The sequence below is a fragment of the Lipotes vexillifer genome, unplaced genomic scaffold (genome assembly GCF_000442215.2).
Source record: "Lipotes vexillifer unplaced genomic scaffold, Lipotes_vexillifer_v1.1 scaffold170, whole genome shotgun sequence".
Classification (NCBI taxonomy): Eukaryota; Metazoa; Chordata; class Mammalia; order Artiodactyla; family Lipotidae; genus Lipotes; species Lipotes vexillifer.
This window is the reverse complement of record NW_006772326.1, coordinates 1,940,135-1,965,299: the sequence shown is the minus strand read 5'-3', so window position 1 is coordinate 1,965,299 and position 25,165 is coordinate 1,940,135. Positions and strand designations below refer to the sequence as shown.

The following is a 25,165-nucleotide window of genomic DNA, read 5'->3' as shown; positions in this document are numbered from 1 at the left end:
GAACCACCTGGGGACGCCTACCACCACCACTACTCTGACCTAACCAGATGCTGCAGAGCTCAGTTTTTAAAACGCTTCCTGGGTGATTCTAATATTAAACTGGAGAATACAGGTTTCAGCCCTATCCACTTCAGTTTACACATCTGAGATATCCCTCTGCCAGGTCTTTCTACGTCCAGTCTAATTCCTGCCGTCTTTCCTCCAGTGCCCCTGCCAACTTCCAGTCCATCATCTGACCGGTAATCAAAGTGATACTTAAAGAGACAAATCTCGTCCTTTCACTCCCCTCCTTAGAAACCATCCATGAACTTCACCTATCTTTGCAGTATCATCTGATGCCACTACGTTCCCACCCTCTCACACCAAACTCTACTCCACCAAGCGAGCTGGTCTTCGTGAGTAAGACACAGGTTTTCATGCATGTGCCTCTAAGCCTGGGCACCTGCTATCTCTTCCATCTAGAAAGTACTTCCCTCGCTGCCTGGTGAATTCTCCTTATCCTTCAAAATCCAGTTGAAAGGTCACTGCCTTTCATCCACTTTTCCATTTGTTTACTGAGGAAATGTTTACTGCGTGGTTACTCGTGTGGTTACTCGTGTGCCAGCCGCTCCTCTGCCTATCTTCTATGTGCTCTGGGGCAAATCTCTGCTAAAGTACTTATCACACTGCAATTCAATCGTTTCTTTAACTGTTTTCCCCAAAAGACTGGGAACTCTTGGAGAATGTTCATCTCCACCCAACACGCAGCCCATAAAAGAAGTTTAGTAAATGTTTATTGGCTGTTGACCAACAATGAAGAACAGCTCTTTGGGTATGCGTGTGCAGACCTATCTCCTCCTGACTCCTGAGTCGGACCCCCAATAGCCTTTCTGCTTGCCTGGCTGTACTCAGCTGTATTCTAACCTCCTGCTCCAATCATTGCCGTGCTGCTCCTACCAAAGCCCCAGCTTTCCCCCTCTCCTGAACTGCGATTGAAGATGATTCATAAAGTAGCACCGAATATCAGTCAGTGGCTTAGCCTGTGAAGCTGCCTGGAGAGGGCGCTGCCCATCCTAGAAAGCCAGGAAAACTGGAGCAGACCAGCACAATTCGACGACCATCTTAACCAAAGTCCCAATGGTCCTAACAACGCTTTTCAGAAAAGTCTCTCTCAGGCCATACATCTGGGGAGGGGAAGGATTTAACTTCCACATTCCTGCAAGACAGGCATTCATTTCTCAGTAATTTCTCCAGTCACCAGAGGTCATATATCTTATTTCCATTTATGAAATTTTATTTTCAAGTATACCTCCTTTCAATATTGATGAAAAATGACACATTTTAATGTGAAATATGAGCCAGTAAATGGAATGGATATCCTGTGATAGTAATTCTTTCCATACCTGTTTAAATAATTTAATGGCATATGTTCGGTTTTGGATTTCCACTCTGTATACCTCAAAAATTTCCCCTTCTCCGATTAAAAAGTCTTTGTGGAAACTTTTGGTTCCTTCTATGACGTTGTGAAAGCTGATGGAGGATTTAAACAATATGCCTTAGGAAGGAAAGTAGGGAGAAGATAAGTTACTTTTTCTCTTTTTAAGAATCAACCATCATTATAAAGAACCAAGACTTCCCTATTAGAAACAAATCAGAGCCCAGTGAAAAGTCAATAGAGAAAGGCCCAGGAGCAAAAACTGAAGCCCACCATGTGCTCTCTGTACATTTACTTGGGTCTGGCTCCCACCATCCCACAGAGCAAATGGCTTTTTAGATATTCAAACAAAAGTACTGTGATTCTATCACCTTTCCAAAGAGATCAGCCAGACAACTTAGTTGGGGAAACTTTTCCAAGACTGTTTCCCTGTCATTAGATCAACAGATTGCTGTTGACCCACTATGAACCTAAAACCAGTAAAAAAAAAATATATATATATAGAAGTAGAAATTTTGATATGACTAAATAATATTCTCTAAGCATGACTGGTAGAAATGTTTTTCATAAGCCAAATCCTCTAAATGGCTAACTAACTTGCTCAGAGTAAATCAGGAAGATGCTTCAGCTTTTTTAAAAAATCATCTAAAGCAGAGATTGGGAGGAAACATTTCAAAGGTAATCAAATACAAATTCAAAGGGAAAAGCCTGGCTAAATGCTTCAGAGACCAATTTTGGCTATATTTACACACTTAGTCTGTTTGATTTAAACCTTTTTTGCTAAACATTAAAGGACCACAACCTTATCTAACTATTCTAATTCTCTTTTGAACCAAAGAAGCATCGGATCTAGTGGCAAAGATTAGGCTAGGCAGCGTTAAATAGCCACTAAAGTTTTATCAGAATGATTCCCAGATAGAAGTAAATTATTCTCCCTGCTGATAAAGTAGGCAAGTTGGTGTGGAAAATAACTGATTTTCATAGTGACCTTCAGCACTGCTCTACAATCACCTCTAAAGATTTCTCTATAAGTACTATGAAAATTTCTAAAACTGTATAAAGCCCAACGTAATTTTTAAATGTCTTCCTATGACACATAAAAATAGCAAATGTCATGAAATTCTCCTGAGACCACAATTATGCTCTTTACTGGCCAATGAATTTTTAATATAACAATAATGTATCACCCATCAGAACTATGTGTCAAAATGAGAATATTTTGATATCTATGAAAAATTTATCCTGAATCTGCATATTAGTGAATAGTTATTATGTTTATTGGATCTTTCTAAATTTCACTTAAAAGAATTCATGAATTCACTTAAAGAAAAACATGATTTAAAGAAAAGTTGTTTTGTTTTTCTTACCTTTTTCATTATGTTCAGGAATAAGAACATTATCCACTGTGACACTAGCTGTTTCCTAGAAGAAGAAATACATATTAAAGTATAATTCAATTTCATAAAGTCTAGAAAGAACAGAAACCCAACAGAAATCCAAAGCTCCCCCTGGGACTGTACAGTGCAACAGGGTGGAATCTAATTTAGAAGAAAGCTAGTAGAATGCAAAGTTATTCTATTTTATTCAATAGTATTCACTGCTATATATATTCCATACCAACGGTAAAAACTCAAGTATCAAAGTCATAGTTATAGTCATTTTTTTTTTTTGCGGTACATGGGCCTCTCACTGCTGTGGCCTCTCCCGCTGCGGAGCACAGGCTCCGGACGCACAGGCCCAGAGGCCATGGCTCACGGGCCCAGCCGCTCCGCGACACGTGGGGTCCTCCCGGACCGGGGCACGAACCCGCGTCCCCTGCATCGGCAGGCGGACTCCCAACCACTGCGCCACCAGGGAAGCCCGCCCTATAGTCAATTTTAAATGACTTCTATTGCTGTAAAAATGATCACCGCTAATTTGCTTTAATAAAAACTAACAGGGATTCCCTGGTGGTGCAGTGGTTGGGAGTCCGCCTGCCGATGCAGGGGACGCGGGTTCGTGCCCCGGTCCGGAAAGATCCCACATGCCACGGAGCGGCTGGGCCCGTGAGCCATGGCCGCTGGGCCTGCGCGTCCGGAGCCTGTGCTTCGCAGCGGGAGAGGCCACAGCAGTGAGAGGCCCACGTACCGCAAAAAAAAAAAAAAAAACTAACAGTAACATGCAAAACACTAGAACAGGAAAACTAAAAGCTGACTTAAGACAAATGCGTAACTTACAGTATTCTTAAAAGTTCTAAGACTCATCTCTGACAGATCACTGAGAGGACAAAGCTCTTAACTCCAAACATTTACAAATCTCCAATTTCCTGAATCCCCAAATAAATGAACAAGAATGAGAGCTAAAGCTCACCCGAATTTAAAAAAATACCTGCAAATACAGCATTTTTCTGCCTGATAACTAACTTCATTCCTTACGCTCAATATATATGCAACAGGGTTCAAGGGTCATTCCCCATGCACACACACTCTACCTTGGATAACATGATCGGAAATCCTTTTCCCTGATGACTCTGCTCTGAAGGATTCAAGGCTGCCCCTGAAAGAGAAATAAGGGAATATAGATACAAAAAATGTTATGTTCTTAACAAACTTTTTTTTTCTTTTTTACACTGTGAAAATAAATACCTTGCTAGTAAGGTTCATTTCTAAAGCTCAGTTTCATTCCCATTGAATGGTTACAAATTTCCATATGTGAAAGAGCTTTCTAATGATCAAATATACAAACATACCTTTGTTCACTTAAAACATGAGCACCTATCTTTTTTTCTTGTTTGTTTGTATTTTTGTTTTTTTAATTTTTGGCTGTGAGGCGCGGCACGTGGGATCTTAGTTGCCTGACCAGGGATCAAACCCGTGCCCCCTGCAGTGGAAGCTCAGAGTCCTAACCACTGGACCGCCAGGGAAGTCCATGAGTACCTATCTTAAATTATTGTTAGACATCATTAAAAATATTAAAGTATGAAGGAGAGAATTGACAGGAAAAAAGCAATGTTGTTACCAGTTTTTTGTACATGTATTTAAAATTTTTACGATTATGGGATTATACCTCTCTTGGTTAGTTCACTTTTTATCCCAACTTGTGCGATAAGGTATTAAGGGGTGAGTGAGTGTGAGAGAGAGAGAGAGAGAGATAGAGAGAGAGAGAGAGAGAGAGTGTGTGTGTGTGTGTGTGTGTGTGTGTGTGTGCGCGTGCGTGTGCAATCAATCACAAATGCCCACAAACGCTGCCCAACTGAAGACTATTACTTCTGTCTGAACTAAGGAAGTCTATGTAGCTTCCTACAAAAAATTAAAACTCTGCAATATTTTGTTGTTACTTCTGACATTTTGATTCAGACTTCAGAAGAGTTTTATTTCATCTTCTAGTTTGTCTTAGACTGTATTCTAATGTTTCCTAGATTATTTTGCTTAGAAGACTAGCAACAAAATACAATCAATTAATAATAAGCTTCCTTGAACAAAACTATAAATCAATTAGACCGAACAGACATCTATAGAACATTCCATCCAAAACAGTAGAATATACTCATACTTTCCAAGTGTATGTTGAACATTCTCCAGAACAGATCACATGTTAGGCAATAAAATAAGCCTCAATAAATTTGGAAGGATGAAATCATACAAAGTATATTCTCTGACTACATGGAATTAGAGTAGAAATCAAGGGCTTCCCTGGTGGCACAGTGGTTAAGAATCTGCCTGCCAATGCAGGTGACACGGGTTCAAGCCCTGGTCTGGGAGGATCCCACATGCCATGGAGCAGCTAAGCCCGTGTGCCACAACTACTGAGCCTGTGCTCTAGAGCCCGCAAGCCACAACCATTGAGCCCACGTGCCGCAACTACTGAGCCTGCACACCTAGAGCCCCAGCTCTGCAACAAGAGAAGCCACTGCAGTGAGAAGCCTGCGCACCACAATGAAGAGTAGCCCCCACTCACTGCAACTACAGAAAGCCCACGTGCAGCAATGAAGACCCAATGTAGCCAGAAATAAATAAAAATACATTTTTAAAAAAATGCGAAAAAAAATAAAGTAGAAATCAATAACAAAAGGAAATTTTTTTTTTGGAAATTGACAAATACATGAAAATTAAACACCAAACTTATAAATAACCAATGAGTCAAAGAAGAAATCACAAGGGAAATTAGAAAATACTTTGTGATGGATGAAAACAAAAACACAACATGCCAAAACATGGCATGCAGCAAAAGCAGCACTTAAAGGGAAATTTATTGCTGTTAATGCCCACCTTTAAAAAGAAGAAAAATATCAAATAAATAGCCTAAACTTTTGCCTTGAGGAACTAAAAAAGAAGAAACAACTAAACCACAGGAAGCAGAAGGAAGGAAGAATTAAGACTGGAGTGGAAATAAATGAAACAGAAGAACAGAATAGAAAAACAGAAGAGAAATATCTAGGAAACTGAAGCTGGTTCTTTGAAAATATAAACAAAGTTGACAATCTTTTAGTTAGACTGACCAAGAAAGAAAGAAGACTCAAAATTACTAAAATTAAGAACAAAAGATATAACTACTGACCTTACAGAAATAAAAAGAATTATAAGGGAATACTGTGAAAAACTATTTGTCAAAAAACTAGATAAATGACATGGACAGATTCCTAGAAAGACACAAACTACCAAAACTAATTCAAGAAGAAATAAACAACCTGAATGGGTCTGTAACAAGGGAAGAGATTTAATTAATATTTTAAGACTTCCCATAAAGAAAAGCCCAGGCCCAAGTGGCTTCACAGGTAAATTTTACCAAACATTTAAAGAAGATTTAAGACCAGTTCTTCACACATTCTTCCAAAACAGAAGAGGAGGAAACAACTCCCAAATCTTTCTTTGAGGCCAATATTGTCCTAATATCAATGCCACACAAAATAGCACAAGAAAACTACAGACCTATATCCTTTATGAATATAGATGCAAAAATCCTCACCAAAATACTCAATCCAGAAACATATAACAAAGATGAGGTACCATGACCAAGTGGGATTCACCCCAGGAATCCAAGGTTAGCTTAATATCTGAAAATATACCACATTAATAAAATGAACAAACTCATAAAATCCAATAATCTATCATGATGAAGCTCTAGGGAGAGAAAAAAATTTCCTTAATTTGGTAAAGGGCATCTCTGAAAAACTTACAGTGAACATCATACATAATGGTGAAAGACTGAATGTTTTCTCCTTAGATCGGGAACAAGAATGTGTTGGTCTTGGCACTTCTATTCAACATTACACTAGAGGTTCCAGCAAGGGCAATTAGGCAAGAAATAGCGAACATCCTGAATAAGGTACTGTTGTGTAGAACAAAATTTGAAGTTTGGGGGCTGCAAAGGCACTAAAAGCCATTGTCCTTTTGCTGCACATAAAAAGAGACAATAATTCACTGTCATATAAAACAGGAGATTCAAAATGGCTTGACTAAGGTGATTAAGGTGAAACCATCCCACCAAATGGAACAATTTTAAGGAAAGCTAGGCGAAAACAGATTATTTAGTTGTGATAACTCTGTTCATGGTAGCAACAAAGAAAGACTAAATCTTCATGCATTTCAATTAGGAGCTCCAACTCCTGACATCACTGAGCTGCTGTCATAGGAAACACCTGTGCAGCAGGTTACATTTTAATGTTTCCAATGAATCATCATGTGGCTGCTTTCAACAAGCTATACAATGTTTTTAAGATCATAATTCAAAGCACTAATTCAATAAACTGCAAATAAATAATGCTATTTTCCTCAGCAAAGGATTCAGAACAAAGCACTAACCTCCTTTTCATCTCAGATGTATCTATCTCCTGGTATTAGGGCAGTAATTAATTGCCTTTCCACAAATCAACTAATCCCACATTGTAAAAAATAAATTAATTTTCCATGTGCAACAGACTAGGAGTCAACCAAGGATGTGGAATTTTTGTCCATATAATTCCCCGCTGCACAAATAAACAACAAAGAGTGTGAAAAGACACCCTGAAATCTGTTCCAGAACACTGAAGTATAAAATATACCCGTGTCCTATCAAATTGGTGTGAGTTTATACTGTGAACAACAAGTCACATGGGTGGTTTCAGTGGCTGGAAAAGGTTCAGATAATGAAAAGGCATTATATTTACAGCTCCCAGACTCACTGCATTTTACCTGATCAGTCAGCTTCAGAGTGAAGCATTCTGCTGTATAAAACTAAGTGAAGGGACTTCCCTGGTGGTCCAGTGGGTAAGACTCTGCACTCCCAATGCAGGGGGCCAGGGTTCGATCCCTGGTTGGGGAACTAGATCCTGCATACATGCTGCAACTATGAGCTCACATGCCGCAAGTAAGAGTTCGCATGCCACAACTAAGAGTCCGAATGCTGCAACTAAGAAGTCCACATGCCACAACTAAAGAGCCACATGCTGCAGTGAAGAACTCACGTGCTGCAACTAAGACCTGGAGTGGCCAAAATAAATAAATAAACAAACATTAAGGAAAAAAAAAACCCTAAGTGAAGAAATAGTGTGCAACAGAAAAAAGGGATTAGCCAAGTTATACAGATAATATCATGGTGGAAGCCTATTGGGAACTGTCTAATACCTTATTAATGTGAAAAACCTATAAAATAAAAGTCATTCTGAAGCTACAGTTTTCTGGTACAAACCTCTTGGGATTTCTTCTTGTGTGTGCAAAGCTTCTTTAGGTGATGAGGCAGTGGCTTGAGTGGACAAAATACATTATCAAAGAGCATGTGTGCAAATACACAGAACTAAAAATATGCCTGGATGAAAAAGCCAAAGAATAAGCCTGCTGATTTAAAGGAGTTTCCAACCTAAGAGCCCTGAATCTATAACATAAGACCCAAGATCACTCAAGATCATTCTTGTTGAAGTCAATGAATCTAAAGTGGAATAAACAGAACAGGTGACATTGGGAGATTATTTTATTGACAAAGAATGAACAGAGAAAACTTCATGAGCTTTATTTATCAGGTTACTATAAATGTGATGCATAACACAGCATCAGAAAGAGAAGACAAAGAGAGGGAAGAATCAAGCCACTGTGAAACGGACAGTAAACAGGTTAGAAGTTAGAAAGCCATGGCATAAAAACAGCAGTGAAGACAATAGAGAAATCCCAGGGTTATTTTGGAGGTATCATCTGCACTAAAATACAGGGGGGAACCCAATTATTTTTAACTTCTAATCATATGGTAAAACAAATTATAGCATTATTTGTATTTTACTCATATTGTGGTTCTGGTCATGTTTATGACTCAGAGATCAGAGTTTTGGACAGAGAGCTGATTCTCTTAACTAAGTGAGAATGAAACATTTTAAGAAGTGTAGCTTGTAAATAAATATTTTTTAAAAACCAAACTATAAAGTGGTAGAAGGGAATGTGTTGTATAAGTTAGGCAATAAGAAAAAGTGTCAGACACAAAAATGTGAAGCTGCAAACCCCGCTTCAGATAAAAGTCACAGGTGAGGAATCACTGACATACAGCATGACCAGTCAATGTCTTAGATAAAATACAATATTTACAAGTTACAATTCATATAAAATTGAGTAAGAGCCATATCGTTAGAATCAATGCTTACCATAAGTTGCAATTAAATGGATAGCTCGATGATGCCCCATCTCCTGGAGAATCTGTAAAAGGTCACCAATAGTCTTGTTTTTCTGTGCCCAGGACCAAAGTAATTCTCTTGTTCCACTTTTACCCTGGTCTACATATCTTTCAATGTGACGAACATCCAGCCAGCTGCTTGAAAGTCGCTCCGCTGTGGAAATTGTAATAGGAAGAACCAAAGAATAGTTTACTTTTATTGGAATCCCTGTTTTTTTGGTGTACCTTATATGTTCTGTTGCATTTTATTTATATTTTTATTTTGAACTAATTTTAGCATGTATTTCTTACCCAACTTCCCCTAATGTTAACATCTTACGTAACCATGGTACAAAGATCAGACCTAGAGATTACTAAACTGAAGACCTTATTCTAATTTCACCTGTTTTTCTACTGATGTCTTTTTTCTGTTCTAAGAGCCTATCCAGTTTCTCACATTGCAATTACTTGTTCCTTCTCCTTAATCTCCACTAATCTGATGTTCCTCAGTTTTTCCTTATCCTTAAGGACAGTGAAATGCTGTTGTATCCTTCTCGCATAATATCAAGAGGTTCATGATGTCCATGTCTTATCACTGGTGATGTTAACCTTGATCCCTTGGTTAAGGTGATGTCTGCAGGTTTCTCCACTATAAAATTATTATTAATTATTTTTAACTAATAACTATGTTGGGAGAGATACTCTGAGACTACGGAAGCATCCTGCTTCTCAGATTTTGCCTAACAATATCTGCATCTATCTATGGTTCTTGTTTATCATAATTATTACCGTGGGGTTTGCTTAATGGTATTTTTCAATTTTCCCTTTTTCCTTCTATGTTCATTAACTGCAATTCTTCTGTAAGAAAGTATTATCTCTTCTTCTCCATTTATTTAGGTAATTAATTTATTTATATCAGTGTGGACTCATGGATATTTATTTTACTCTACAGGTTAAAATCCAATTATTTGGATTTTATCATTATTTATTTTGTTGCTAAAATTGCTCCAGCTTTGTCCATTCAGGCTGCTCCTATATTCTTTTGACAAGCCCTATCATTTTGGGAACACTTTCTTATTGTTCTGGCTTTACAAGATGCTCTAGGCTCATTTTGTATTCCCCCTGCCCCAGCCCTTGATATAATTACTTTTCCAAGGAGTCCTGATTCCTTTTATTGGATAATGGTGTTTAAAAAGCAAGAACTTAGATGCTATATGTGCTCACTGCTGCCAGGTCCTTCAAGCAGACAGAGGTGGGAAATATATGTATGTGCTCTCACCCATGCATCTGTATTTCTGTCTGTACACACATTAAAAACCATGATTTTTAACGGATACCTCTGATCCAAGTCAATACCATATGGCACATTTTAGACCTTTCTCACTTATATAACTTCATTCTCACACAGTGAGAAACTTTGCTCTCATTATCCACAATATATTTGCTTGTTTGTTCAGTTCTACTACGTACATAAAGTACTTTCAGAATGGCTAACCCATAGCCCTGTGAGGAACACATTAACTAATCAAATTACAGCATTTGTGCACACTTGTTTTTGTCCTCAGGCTAAGGGTATTCTGGGAAGAGCCTGTTTTCCAAGGTTACTTAGGTTAGTTCTTTTCTCTCTCATTCTCTTCAGTGTGGTTACTCATTGATAATATAGTTAGGTTCATTTGTTGAAGCTTTCATGAAACGCTGTTTAAAATTTTTGTTCTACGTAAAATAGATAGCTAGTGGGAAGCAGCCGCATAGCACAGGGAGATCAGCTCGGTGCTTTGTGACCACCTAGAGGGGTGGGATAGGAAGGGTGGGAGGGAGGGAGACGCAAGAGGGAAGAGATATGGGGACATATGTATATGTATAACTGATTCACTTTGTTATAAAGCAGAAACTAACACACCATTGTAAAGCAATTATACTACAATAAGGATGTTAAAAAAAATTTTTGTTGTTCTAGACTGTCTTTGCTGAACATTTTTGAGCAATTAAAAGTTATTATCTGGGTAGGGTCAGGGAAATGTTCTACTAGGATAACAGGATTTTAATTACTTGAAAAGAGTGTATATGATTTATTTAGGGTCCTGTATAAATACCTTAAAGCTGTACTGAAAGTATATGACTTTTTAAACAATTTTTATTGGAGTATAGTTGATTTAGTATATGACTTTTTATGGCACCCTGAGATAATAGGATTCTTCAGGTAAAATATTACATGGCCTTTCTGCATAACTCCCAAATTTTAAAGTGTATTTTAAGGCAAAGGAGGAAGAAAGCAAGCAAATGACAGATGGAAAGAATAGCTTTCTTGTCCCTGGGACAGTACTCCTGGATTAGGCCAGCCATCCTGAGTACTGAAATTAGCAATGTGTTTTAGGGCTGGTGATGGTGATGGCAGCATCCCCTCATACCTTTATCCTCCAGAGTCTTAAAAATTCAGGCAGCCAGATACAGATCTATAGATAAAATCCAACTGTCACCTGAGAGTGGTTGTGGGGACCTGCAACACATCACTGTCACTGGTTGTGGGAATCGGCCCCTCTCCCTCTACCACACACAAATATGGAAGCTGACCTCCAAGAGGAATCAAGGTAACCTCATGGAAGGGCTCACTTTTCCAACAATGATGTTCTCCAAAGGCTGATGTCCTTTTATAAGACGAACAGGTTCTCAGCTCTGAGAAGAGCAATAAGCCCTAGGGAACTATCTTTTGTTCAGTCTGTTTCAGATTCCACAGGTTTTAAAAATTTCTTAAGGAACTACTACACCAGTTACAGTCTTCGAACGAAGACATCAGAAAGGCAATGTCTTCTGTTTAATGTGGCAGCCCTTGCCCCCATATTTTCAGTCCTACAAGGGTTTGCTGGACTATTCAATTTCCTTCAGTTTTATGTTCCTGCTGAGACTGTAAGTAAATCCTAACAGCTGAAAGAGATCACAATATGATACCCTTATTGCCCCTATTTCGGAGCAAAAAAATGGACTTGGTAGACATTGTTAGTGTCCACCAATATTTCTAGTCCTCCACCCCATCAGAGAGGATGATATTTTCTTGCTCTAGGTTGGTTACGCCTATGTGTCTCTTCCAGCCAGAAACGCTGAAGAGCCAGTGTGCAATTACCAGGCTCCCATCCCTGTCACAGCAATGGCAGAAGCACATGTCAAGACGGGGGTTCCCCAAGATGCTGGACCACCACATGGAGATCAGCTGCCCTGGAGTCTCAGTGCTCTTTCCATGAGCCAAAAGTAAGCTTCGGTTATGCTAACCACTGAGATTTAGGTGGTGGGTTTTTATTTTTTTTTCGTTTTGTTTTTTACTGCAGTATAACTTAGTCTAACCTGATACATACAAAGTTTTTTATCTTGAATGTTTTATTTTTTAAATTTATTTATTTATTTATTTTTGGCTGTGTTGGGTCTTCATTGCTGCGCATGGGCTTTCTCTAGCTGCACCGAGCGGGGTCTACTCTTCGTTGCAGTGCACGGGATTCTTAGTGCGGTAGCTTCTCTTGTTAGGGAGCACAGGCTCTAGAGCGCAGGCTTCAGCGGCTGTGACAGCGGGCTCAGTAGTTGTGGCTCACGGGCTCTAGAGTGCAGGCTCAGTAGTCGTGGCACACGGGCTTAGTTGCTCCATGGCACGTGGGATCTTCCTGGACCAGGGCTTGAACCCATGTCCCCTTCATTGGCAGATGGATTCTTAACCACTGCGCCACCAGGGAAGTCAGAGTGTTTCGTTATTTCAGTCACATCTTATACCCGAAAAGAGTGAAAGGAAGTGGCTGCTCTGGTAAGTACATGTCAAACAAAGGAAGATAAAGTTGAAACATTCAACCTGAATGCCTGCTTAGGCTGTAGGGGGGAAACAGTTACTACAAAATATGTGATATTATTAAGTTGGAATGTTTTTGTCCTTCATCCATATTTTAAGTTCTGGCAAGAATATCTTCCTTTTACATCTCTTTGTAGAGATGATGTCTCATGAAGAGGCAAGGACTTTCCAAATGCCAATTTAGATAGAGTAGCACTAAAAAAAAAAAAAATAGAAGGGAACCTTCAAAGCAAAAATAGTTGGCAAGACACGCTAACTCTATTTTAAAGTATTTTTGGATGATGTCATCTGCCTATGTGGTTGAGGCACATTTTTATGAACACTTTAACTCTTTCTAAAAGCTCTTGGAGGAAATACTGTATATCAGTGTAATTCAAACGTTTGTTGAGCATCTACTGTGTGCAACAGTGCAGTAACTGCACATAGCACGTGTGAGTGGAGCACGAAGAAGGGTCCCTAACTAAAGATGGGGCATCATGGAAGGCTTCCTAGAGGGGTGGTTTCTGGAGCCTGAGCCAAGTTTATGAGTATTTCTAAAGAGAGGCCAATTCTTAAGGAATAACTGGATAGGGTATACTAACCGGGGGAGGAAAAAAATCACTCGAGTTACGATTAGAAAACAAGACAAAAGAATGGACTCTGAGCCCCATAGACTTTTCTAATGAGAAAAGTCACCAGTCCAGACATCACCGTGGCCCCCTGAATATATGCAGGAACACGTGGGTTTAGTGGTGGATCTGTCACCAACCTATAGTACAGCTCCAGACAAGTCACAGCCTCACTGAGCAATCTCAAACTTCTCATCAGTTAACGTTCTTCGACAAACAGTCCCTCCTAAAACAGACACTAAATTTAGTTGCCCTTCGCTGGCCTGCTGATTACATAAGCACTGACTTTAAAACACCTCCAGTCTTTAAAACACTTCCCAGTCTCCAAATGAACGTTCCAATAAGGGAATGTTAAATATCAAATTTCAGCAAAGGGAAAATTTGGATTTCTACTTTGTTAGTAAATCAACTGGCTAACATTTACAGAGGCATAATGTACCATATAAATTAACAATTTATGTAACACACAGCAGGATTTTTTTTTTTCCTTATTAAAACAGTTCCCTTTCCACTTTGACTCTGTGAGATAAGACATGCACATAATTTAACAGGGGTGAAGAAAGAAGATGTCCGTGTGGGCTACCACAGCCCGGGAAGGAGCATGAGGTGGTGGGACATCAGCTGACTCTGCAACAGCAGCGGCCTGGGGCAAGGTTTCAGTCAGATGAAGGAAGAGGGAAGAGCCTGTCAGATGGAGAGTTGTTCCAGAAATGAAGAAAAGGGCATGAGGGGGCAAAGAGGAGACCACTACGCTTAGAGCAGAGGGTACAACTTAAAGAAAAGGTGAACAAGGTCCATGAAGTCTCCGTGTTACCTGCATAGGAATGTGCTTAGCACATAGCAGACGTTCCATACGTATCTGCTGAATGGCAGACCTGAGTGTCAGTGTAACTTAAAATTTTTCCCTGAAAGTAAATGGGGCCAATCTAAGATTTCTGAGGAGGTGATGCAAAGATGGAAGCTTTAGTTTTTGGAAGATCCATCTGGTGGCAATAGCAGCAGGAGTCTCATATATAGTATTTGCACATAAAAAGGTATAAACATTTCATGGCTCACAATTCTCATAGTAGGAAAGGAACAGTTTATAACTATTAAGGAAATCTGGAGTTAACCTTTCAAGTTCCAGGGGATGTCAGCTTTCCCACATAATTCTATTCCCCATTTTTCTTTTTATTAATTTCTGAATTTCCTTTTTAAAAGTGCAACAGCCTCAACAAAATACTAGCAAACAGAATCCAACAGCACATTAAACGGATCATACACCATGACCAAGTGGGGTTTATTCCAGGAATGCAAGGATTCTTCAATATACGCAAATCAATCAACGTGATACACCATATTAACAAACTGAAGTAGAAAAACCATATGATCATCTCAATAGATGCAGAGAAAGCTATCGACAAAACCCAACACCCATTTATGATAAAAACCCTGCAGAAAGTAGGCATAGAGGGAGCTTTCCTCAACATAATAAAGGCCATATATGACAAACCCACAGACAACATCGTCCTCAATGGTGAAAAACTGAAAGCATTTCCACTAAGATCAGGAACAAGACAAGGTTGCCCACTCTCACCACTCTTATTCAACAGTTTTGGAAGTTTTAGCCACAGCATCAGAGAAGAAAAGGAAATAAAAGGAATCCAAATAGGAAAAGAAGAAGTAAAGCTGTCACTGTTTGCAGATGACATGATACTATACATAGAGAATCCTAAAGATGCCACCAGAAAACTACTAGAGCTAACCAATGAATTCGGTAAAGTAGCAGGATACAAAATTAATGCACAGAAATCTCTGGCATTTCTATACACTAATGATGAAAAATCTGAAAGTGAAATCAAGAAAACACTCCCATTTACCACTGCAACAAAAAGAATAAAATATCTAGGAATAAACCTACCTAAGGAGACAAAAGACCTGTATGCAGAAAATTATAAGACACTGATGAAAGAAATTAAAGATGATACAAATAGATGGAGAGATATACCATGTTCTTGAATTGGAAGAATCAACATTGTGAAAATGACTCTACTACCCAAAGCAATGTACAGACTCAGTGCAATCCCCATCAAACTGCCACTGGCATTTTTCACAGAACTAGAACAAAAAATTTCACAATTTGTATGGAAACACAAAAGACCCCGAATAGCCAAAGCAATCTTGAGAACAAAAAACGGAGCTGGAGGAATCAGGCTGCCTGACTTCAGACTATACTACAAAGCTACAGTAATCAAGACAGTATGGTACTGGCACAAAAACAGAAAGATAGATCAATGGAATAGGATAGAAAGCCCAGAGATAAACCCACGCACATATGGTCACCTTATCTTTGATAAAGGTGGCAGGAATATACAGTGGAGAAAGGACAGCCTCTTCAATAAGTGGTGCTGGGAAAACTGGACAGGTACATGTAAAAGTATGAGATTAGATCACTCCCTAACACCATACACAAAAATAAGCTCAAAATGGATTAAAGACCTAAATGTAAGGCCAGAAACTATCAAACTCTTAGAGGAAAACATAGGCAGAACACTCTATGACATAAATCACAGCAAGATCCTTCTTGACCCATCTCCTAGAGTAATGGAGATAAAAACAAAAATAAACAAATGGGACCTAATGAAACTTCAAAGCTTTTGCACAGCAAAGGAAACCATAAACAAGACCAAAAGACAGCCCTCAGAATGGGAGAAAATATTTGCAAATGAATCAACTGACAAAGGATTAATCTCTAAAATTTACAGGCAGCTCATGCAGCTCAATAACAAAAAAATAAACAACCCAATCCAAAAATGGGCAGAAGACCTAAATAGACATTTCTCCAAAGAAGATATACAGACTGCCAACAAACACATGAAAGAATGCTCAACATCATTAATCATTAGAGAAATGCAAATCAAAACTACAATGAGATATGGTGGGAATGTGAATTGGTACAGCCACTATGGAGAACAGTATGGAGGTTCCTTAAAAAACTACAAATAGAACTACCATACGACCCAGCAATCCCACTACTGGGCATATACCCTGAGAAAACCATAATTCAAAAAGAGTCATGTACCAAAATGTTCATTGCAGCTCTATTTACAATAGCCCGGAGATGGAAACAACCTAAGTGTCCATCATCGGATGAATGGATAAAGAAGATGTGGCACATATATACAATGGAATATTATTCAGCCATAAAAAGAAACGAGATTGAGCTATTTGTAATGGGGTGGATAGACCTAGAGTCTGTCATACAGAGTGAAGTAAGTCAGAAAGAGAAAGACAAATACCATATGCTAACACATATATATGGAATTTAAGGAAAAAAAATGTCATGAAGAACCTAGGGGTGAGACAGGAATAAAGACACAGACCTACTAGAGAATGGACTTGAGGATATGGGGAGGGGGAAGGGTAAGCTGTGACAAGGCGAGAGAGAGGCATGGATATATATACACTACCAAACATAAGGTAGATAGCTAGTGGGAAGCAGCCGCATAGCACAGGGAGATCAGCTCGGTGCTTTGTGACCGCCTGGAGGGGTGGGATAGGGAGGGTGGGAGAGAGGGAGACGCAAGAGGGAAGAGCTATGGGAACATATGTATATGTATAACTGATTCACTTTGTTATAAAGCAGAAACTAACACACCATTGTAAAGCAATTATACTCCAATAAAGATGTAAAAAATAAAAAAATAAAAATAAATCCACTACGTATATTAAAAAAAAAAAAAAAGTGCAACAGGCCATGATTCCCTTGAGCACATCTCTAAGATTTAGCTGGAGGGTGAATGAACAGATGCCAAATGAGCTGAGGTTTTTACAGTTCCCTAACACTGACCTGGGCGGCAAAGGTTTCTGAGTTTGCACTAAGTCTAAGGAAAGCTAGATTAGACAAAGGCGTTTTTCCAAGAGTACATAGTTGACAGTGCTAAAACTGACCCAGCTCAGTGAAAATGGATCCTGAAAGCATGGGTTGCTTCCAGGACTGGAAATGAAATGTTTTCTCCTTCCCTAACGTGATTCACAGTACAATCTTAATAGCTTTTCTCCAATGATGATGCATTGGGAATAGAAACACCACTCAAAGAGTATTCTTAGCATCCATAAAATGTATAATTCATTTAGATCAAATTCTGTAAAACAACAGCTTCAAAATGATGCGACAGGAATGCAAACTCTTAATTCCTGTTATATTCTTCAACATGCAAAGTTTTCTCTACTCCTTCCTTACTTGTTCCTTCCGGAATGTAGAACTTTATTTATTAATAGTCCTAAATAAAGAGTGAACTTCCCGATGACTGTTGTGTTGTAAAAGTGAAGAGCCTTCTACATGAAAAGATAAATCAGGAAAAAAAATGCTGTACTTAAACACAGTTTAAAATTATTTTTTGGAAGGCGAATTTTTTGTTTGAAAGACATCTTGGCATAATATAAGCCAAAAAAGTTGACCTGAGAAGTCCAGAGATAAATTGATCTGAAAATAGTGACAGCTTAATAATCATTCAATGCTCAAAGGTTCTCAGGGCTCTGTTTTGAGAGGGCAGGACTATCTAGGAGTGCTAACGCTGGGGAATTCAGCTGTAGAAATCACTCTCCACATGTAAATATGTCTCTGAAGGGGTTTTTTAGAATAACGCAACATACCCTATTTGGAATCTTTGTATTTGCATATAACCACATGCCAAAACCCCTAGGAAATTGTCTGCGCTCTTGCAAAGTTTGTTTTGAGATAACAAAATGGGAAGAGGAAAAGATGGCTTTTTTTTTCCCCCACAAAGCACGCAAACAAGTTAGGCAATTAAAAAAAAAAAAACTAAAACTTGAGGATTTAAAAGATATTTTTAATTCCTAAAAAAGTAAAACAAAACTCAAAAGCATAATTTAGCTCAACTCCTCTCACAGACCAGCATTAACACCCACTAGGTCATACATTTTACAAGAAATAATACTTGTCCATACTTAAGCGTATGTGTACTTTTTACCCCCTACATGAGTAGGACTCCTATTTGATAAACAGGAAGGCCTGTGCGTGATTTTTCAGGGATCTTTCCATCTGTCCTGCTCTCTCAATTCCAGACCCAGGGATTGAGAGAGCAGGACTTCTGGGAGACAAGTGAAGAACAGCCCACCCTCAACACCAGTGTTTCAGTCTGGAACTCAGAAGCTGTACAATTCCACACTCAAGTAATCATCAGTACTATTTTCCCGTAGTTCCTTCCCTTGTTAAACTTTATAGCATCTCTATTGTTCTGTTGCCTATGTTAAATTGGAAAATCCTTACAAGCAGGGGCCATGACACTGTATCTAGTATACTTTGTCTAAGATTCTGCCCAAAAAGAATGTTTAACAGACATCTGTTCATTCATTAATTCATTCAGTCAACAGATATTTAGTGCATACCTTCTCTGTACCAGGTACCATATTAGATCCTAGAGGAATAAGCAGAAAACAAGGCAAACAAAAATCCTTGCCCTCGTGAAGCTTATTTCTACATGGACAATAAACAAAGAAATATATACGTATGTATATATATAAAGTATATGAGGAATGATAAGTGATACAGAGGAAAATAAAGCAGTAAAAGAGCATAAGGGAGCACAGAGGTATCAATTTTAAAAGCATAGCTAGGGTGTGTAATAGTTAATCAAAATCAGGAAGGATGTGAAGAAGTAAGCCTCAAGGTTACCTACAGGAAAAACATTCCTTGAAGGTCCACGGAGGCCAATTTATCTGGAGTTGAACAAAGAAGAAAGAAGTGAGAAAAGCAATGTAGGGCTTTGGTGTTTACTGTGAGATGGGAAGCTACTGGACGGTTCTGAATAGGATAATGGTATAAAATGCTTCATATGCTAAACAGGCTCACTGGCTGCTGTGTTGAAAAGAAACTTGAGGCGGGCAGATGCAGTAGCAAGGAGCCCAGTTAGGAGACTGCTGAAATTAACCAGGTGGAATCTGATGGTGGTTTGGACAAGGATGGCTGTGGTGACAGTGATAAGAAGTGGTCAGATTATTAGATAGATCCTGAAGGCAGAGTGAACAGCATTTGCTGAGACACAGGATGTGGTTTGTGAGAGAAAGCAAGAAGTCGCAGAAGACTAATAATTTTGGCCTGAACAAATGAAGGATGAGGTTGCCATTAACTAAGATAGGGAAAAACTCTGGGGGAGGGGAGTACTTCTGGACTGTTAAGTTGGAGATGTCTGTCAAGTAGGCCAATAGGTGGACTAGGTAGACGGTGCTGATGTTCAAGAGAGAGACCCAGGCAAGAAATCTGGGAGTTATTAGCACACAGATGGCAATGACAAGATAGTGGGTAGATAAACAGAAGAGAAGAGGTCCATGGACTAATCCCAGGGGCATTCTGAGATGAGAGAGAGAATGAGGAACCTGTAAGAACAGAATAAACAGTGTAATGTTCTAGAAGGGAAGTTAAGCTTTCAGGAGAAAGGAGTGATCAGCTGTGTCAAATAAGATGAAGACTGAGAACTGACTGTTGGATTTAGCCACAGTGACTCTGGACAAGAGGAATTTCAATGGTGCAGTGCAGTGGGGGGTGAAGGCCTGATTGGAGCAGGTTCAAGGGAGAATGGAGAAAATGGAGAGTAAACAGCCCTTTTGAGGAATTTTACCATAAAGCAGAACAGAAAAAGGGGTGGTAACTGAAGAGTAGAAGTTTGATCTATAGATAGAACACTGTAAGATGTGAGAAATGACATGGTGGTCAGAAGAACATGGGTTCTACTCCACTTTCAGGGAGGGGAGGCATAACTCTCTATTCCTTAAGTGTGGGCCACACATAGTGACTTCCTTCCAAAGAGCATAATATGGAAAGGTGTGGGAGGGGGCGCGGAGGAAGACTGCTTTTACAGCGTGGAAACCTGACAGACACTACTCCAGCCATGGTTAACGTCAACAGCAATTAGTCATGTAAACAGTGTGTTCCCCTGATAGGATGTAACGAAAATGGCACTCTACCTTTTGTGGTCTGCCTTCCCCAAATCCACAACCTCAGTCTAGTCATGAGAAAAAGATCAGACAAATCTCAACTGAGGGTCATTCTATAAAACAGTAGATCAGCACTGATCAGTAGTGACCAGTACTCCTCAAAACTATAAAGGTCATCAAAAACTAGAAAAGTCTGAGAAATTATCACAGTCAAAAGCAGCCAAAGGATACATGATAACTAAATGAAATGTGTGAAATGTGATATCCTAGATGGGATCCTGGAAGACAAAAGGGACTTGAGGTAAAAATGAAGGAAATCTGAATAAAGTATGAACTGTATTTAATAATAATGTATCAATATTGTAACAAATGTACCATACTAATGTAAAGTGTTAATAATGGGAAACTGGGTACAGAGTATATGGGAAGGACAGAATATATAAGGACTCTTTGTACTGTTACTATCTTCTAAATTTTTCTATCAATTTAAAACTGTTCTAAGCAATAAAGTCTATTTAAAACTAAAGAAAGACAACAACATAGACTCGAGTCTGACAATCTGGTTAGAATCCTAGTCTGCAACATACTAGACTGATTTGAGGTAGGTTACCTAAATTCTCTGAGAGTCAGTTTTTCCTATCTATAAAATGGAAATAGGAAGAGTACCTGTCTCAGAGTTTTTGTGATAAATAATGAGATAATCCATGTAAAGTGCTTAGCACAGAGTGTCTGGCAAATAGTATGCACTCAAAAGATGGTGGCAATTATTAGTATTATTATTGTTTTAAATCTTTACTAAATATTCAAATGCATATGTAATGTGATTTTACATTTAATTTGTTTTAAAGTGATTAATAATAATTTCTATGATAATTTTCTTTCCCTTTTTGAGAGGAAGAAAACTGAATACAACCTATTACATAGTATCTGTAAGCAGGGTTCCTCCCTCATTGAAGTGTTGAGAGGTTTTACAGTGTGAGCTGCTACAAACAATTTAAACAGTAGTTCAAGGTAATGTAATGAAATCAGTTGTCACCAGAGGCTCTGCATATATGTTATGTCTTTGAGGTAGTATAAGACAATGGCATTTTCTACAGTGGTCCTACTTTCATTATAAAGCCATAAAATCATCAACATCAACCAGAGAATACATTACCTTGTGATTATACCATGTTCAATAACAATAAAATATAAGTGATTTAATGATTAATATGTAGAATGTGTTTAAGGATAGAATTAAGTACAGTCACTACAGTAAAGTAACTGTTACAATAAGATGTTATGAAAGAAGAGAATTTGGCCTAAGCAAATGGCTCCCAAACCACGCTGTGCATCAGATTCAACCGTGGGGCTTGGCAAAAAAACAGAAAGATGCTGGACCCTTGACCCAGACCTACTGAATAAACAGCTCCAGGGGTGGGGCCTGGGCATTTGTAGCTTTTAAAGACTGCACAGGTGATTCCTGTTGGTTAACATCCTGTCTACCTCATCCTGTATACACTGATTATACCATATAGGCCACCATATGATCTGCCTTTCTCTGAACTGCCTTTGTAAACATAGCTTGTTATTCACCATCATCAAGAATCATGATAAGCTTGAGAACCAACACTTAGTTTGGTTAATCTTTTCTACCGCTTTTCTCTTCTCTTGCCCATTACTTTGACAGTTGCTTTCTATATCGAATTTTGGACCCTCTGTATCCTCAGGCTTTCAGCTGTCCTGAGCATAAAAGAAACTGTCTTCTTGATTCAGTCCTCCAATATTCCCCCTTCCGCCCTCTAAGGTCAAGTTTTCCCTCCCAGCACCTCTTTCCCCGCTTTTTCCTTTCACTGTGCCAATGGAGAAACTCAGCCTATTTAACCACAGGCAGTTGCCCTCAACCACCCGGAATGGAGCCAGCCTTCCCTTTCTGCTGAGCCAACAATTCATGAAGCAGCTGGTCCGTTCCAGGTCTCCTTCTAGAGCTCTGGTCCAGACAGCAGGGGCACAACCCCCTACACAATGAATTATAGCTGGAGTATAAAGGAGTAAACAGTTTAGATTCTTCCCCTATAAGAGAACAAATATACAAAGGAACAATGGCCAGATAGATATACAAACAGAACTGTAACCCACAACATGCATCAACCAGCCCAGGAAGCCAATGTTCTATCTAGAGTAACCAGTCTGGGAAGTCAAACTACTATCTGTAGCAACTAGTCCAGAAAGCCAAACAATAACTCTTATAGCAATTGGCCCAAAATGACCAAGGCTTCATTAATAGCTGATAGCTTTCCTAATTTTTGCCCCAATTCAAATGTAGGGCCAACTGGAGAAAGCCAAATATGTACCCTGAATTAAACAGAATTCCCCACTCCTAGTTGGCCTGCATACATCTTCCCCATGCCAACAGCCTCCAATCAGGGCATACCTGAAACTTCTTTTTCAGCTATAAAGCTTTTCCAATCCTCTGCTTGCCTTTGCATCTCAGTCAAATGCAAGCCATGGGAGCTGACTCCTGACAAGCCTTTGCTTGTTCTCATTTCGGTGGTCTTCATTTATTTCCACTACTAGGAAAATGGGGCTGCATGTTTGAAATGGTTCACTGAATGGTTCTTTCATGGCAGAAGTGGCTGTACTTTAGGGAGTCTGTGAGATGCAGCTGAAAGAACACAGCAGTACTTGTGACCCTGAGGAAGTCATAGAGGGAAATGTAGACAGACTCCAGAGTCTATGTGTTTTTTGTTTTAATTTTAAATAGACTTTATTGTTTAGAACAGGTTTTTTTTTTTAAGATTTAATTTTATTTTTTTGGCTGCATTGGGTCTTCATTGCTGCACGCAGGCTTTCTCTTGTTGCGGCGAGAGGGGGCTACTCTTCGTTGTGGTACATGGGCTTCTCATTTCGGTGGCTTCTCTTGTTGCAGAGCACGGGCTCTAGGTGCGCGGGCTTCAGTAGTTGTGGCACATGGGCTCAGTAGTTGTGGCTCTCGGGCTCTAGAGCGCAGGCTCAGTAGTTGTGGCGCACGGGCTTAGTTGCTCCGTGGCGTGTGGGATCTTCCTGGACCAGGGCTTGAACCCGTGTTCCCCGCATTGGCAGGCGGATTCTTATCCACTGCACCACCAGGGAAGTCCCAGAACAGATTTAAATATACAGAAAAATTTAGAATATAGTCCAAAGAGTCTTCACATGCTTCATCCTTCCTGTATAATGTGCTTCAAGTCCTCCCTTTGCACTTCCCAGCTGTTGACTTGGGCCAGTTACTAAACCAATGTACACCACAGTTTTCTCACCTGTTCAAACACTGATGATGATAATAGTGCCTGCCTGACAGGGGCATTGGAAGGGTTTATGAAACAACACAGGTAACGAATGAATATCTGAATTTCAATGCTGAGTAAGGGGGGAGGGAGGGAGGGAAGGAGGGAGGGGGGTGGGAGAGAAAAAGATTCAGCAACACTGAGCTGAACTTCCTGAACAGGAGCAGTGACCTGGGGCTGAGTACTCACTGTTTCAGATGAGACACATGTTCTTATATTTTCACAGTCTACACCAACCTACTTCACACATTTATGATATCTACTCAGTCCATTCACTAACCATGGACTGGACTAAAACATTTTTCACTTACAAATTCAGTACCTCTAGGAAACCATGGGGTGCAAAAACTGCCATGCCATCATCCATTTCAAAAAGATCTAGTGTGGGAGGGATATGTCTCAAATGCATACTAGAAATGTCGATGGTTTCCAGAAATCAGAGTTTTCTGATTTTTACTGAAGGGCTACAATATAAAATTACAGAGCCTATAATGAACAATCTTTATACAACTAGAAACCCAATGCCACATTCCATAAAGTGTGACCATACTGTTCATCAACAACAAATTAAACTTTCTTCCTCCTTGGTCTTCTGCTATTTTTGGTAAGAATAATAGCTATTTCAGAGAATTAAGGCTAAGCTGCTTTGACATATTTGTGTTTATTTTCAACTAACATTAATTGCGACATCATGGGGTATCAAATCTAACCATGAACGCACGTACTTACAGATTTTTGCCTGAATTATTTCTGATCACACTCAACACTTCCAACAGGCCGTTGCTCAACTTTCCAAAGCCTGCAGAAAATGAAGTCTTGGAGCCAACTTGCTAGACTAAATTAAAAAGCCACTCTCTAGCCTAAAACTTCATTCCACCAGACTGGGTAAATAAGCAAGATGTATTTAATTAAGCAAACTGGGAGCCACGTTAATTACAAATAATGTTTTACTTTAGCATTTCACCTGAAGTGTAATTAAGGGAAGTGCATTGAAAACACCACAGGATAAATATTTTAAAGGTATAAACATGTCTTCATACGAAAATTATATTCTGGGGGTCATTTTGAAAGGACAGGAAGACATCCCACAGGCGTTTCTTATTGAAAATATTCCGAACCAAACAAGGCAGGAATCGTGGAGAAACATTAGATGGTTTCACTGGGGGAGCTGGTTTCCCCAAGGCTCCGGTCACTTAACTCTTACCACAAGTTTCAGTGACGAAGGGGGAGCTCGGGGGTGGGTCTGGGGAGTCGCTCCCAGTGCGAGCGAGGAAAGCGCGGGTTCGCAGCAAGGACCCCCGGAGGCCGCGCAGTCCTGGACCTTGCGGGCCGCACGTCGGACGGAGCGTGGGCGCCGCTGCCCCGCCGCCCCTCACGGGCCCCGCCGCCCGGGCCACACTCACCGAGGCCGCGCCAGCCGAGCGCGCCGTCGCAGCTGTCCAGCACAGCGCAGAACTCGCCCAGCAGCGCGGGCGGCATGTCGAACAGG

At 39.7% G+C, this 25,165-nt stretch overlaps 1 protein-coding gene across 1 annotated transcript in view; it reads right to left on the bottom strand.

Annotated features, from left to right (window-relative positions):
* The window catches only part of IRAK3 (interleukin 1 receptor associated kinase 3), a 48,977-nt gene extending 23,819 nt beyond the window's left edge, over nucleotides 1-25,158 (bottom strand). Inside the window, exons 1-5 of the mRNA XM_007447390.1 lie at nucleotides 25,080-25,158; nucleotides 8,997-9,179; nucleotides 3,885-3,949; nucleotides 2,782-2,836; nucleotides 1,383-1,534 (exon numbers count right to left, since the gene is read on the bottom strand). Coding sequence (XP_007447452.1) covers nucleotides 1,383-1,534; nucleotides 2,782-2,836; nucleotides 3,885-3,949; nucleotides 8,997-9,179; nucleotides 25,080-25,155 — 531 coding nt within the window. The 5' untranslated portion in view covers nucleotides 25,156-25,158. The remainder of the gene's footprint in view (nucleotides 1-1,382; nucleotides 1,535-2,781; nucleotides 2,837-3,884; nucleotides 3,950-8,996; nucleotides 9,180-25,079) is intronic.
* Nucleotides 25,159-25,165: the final 7 nt, after the last annotated feature.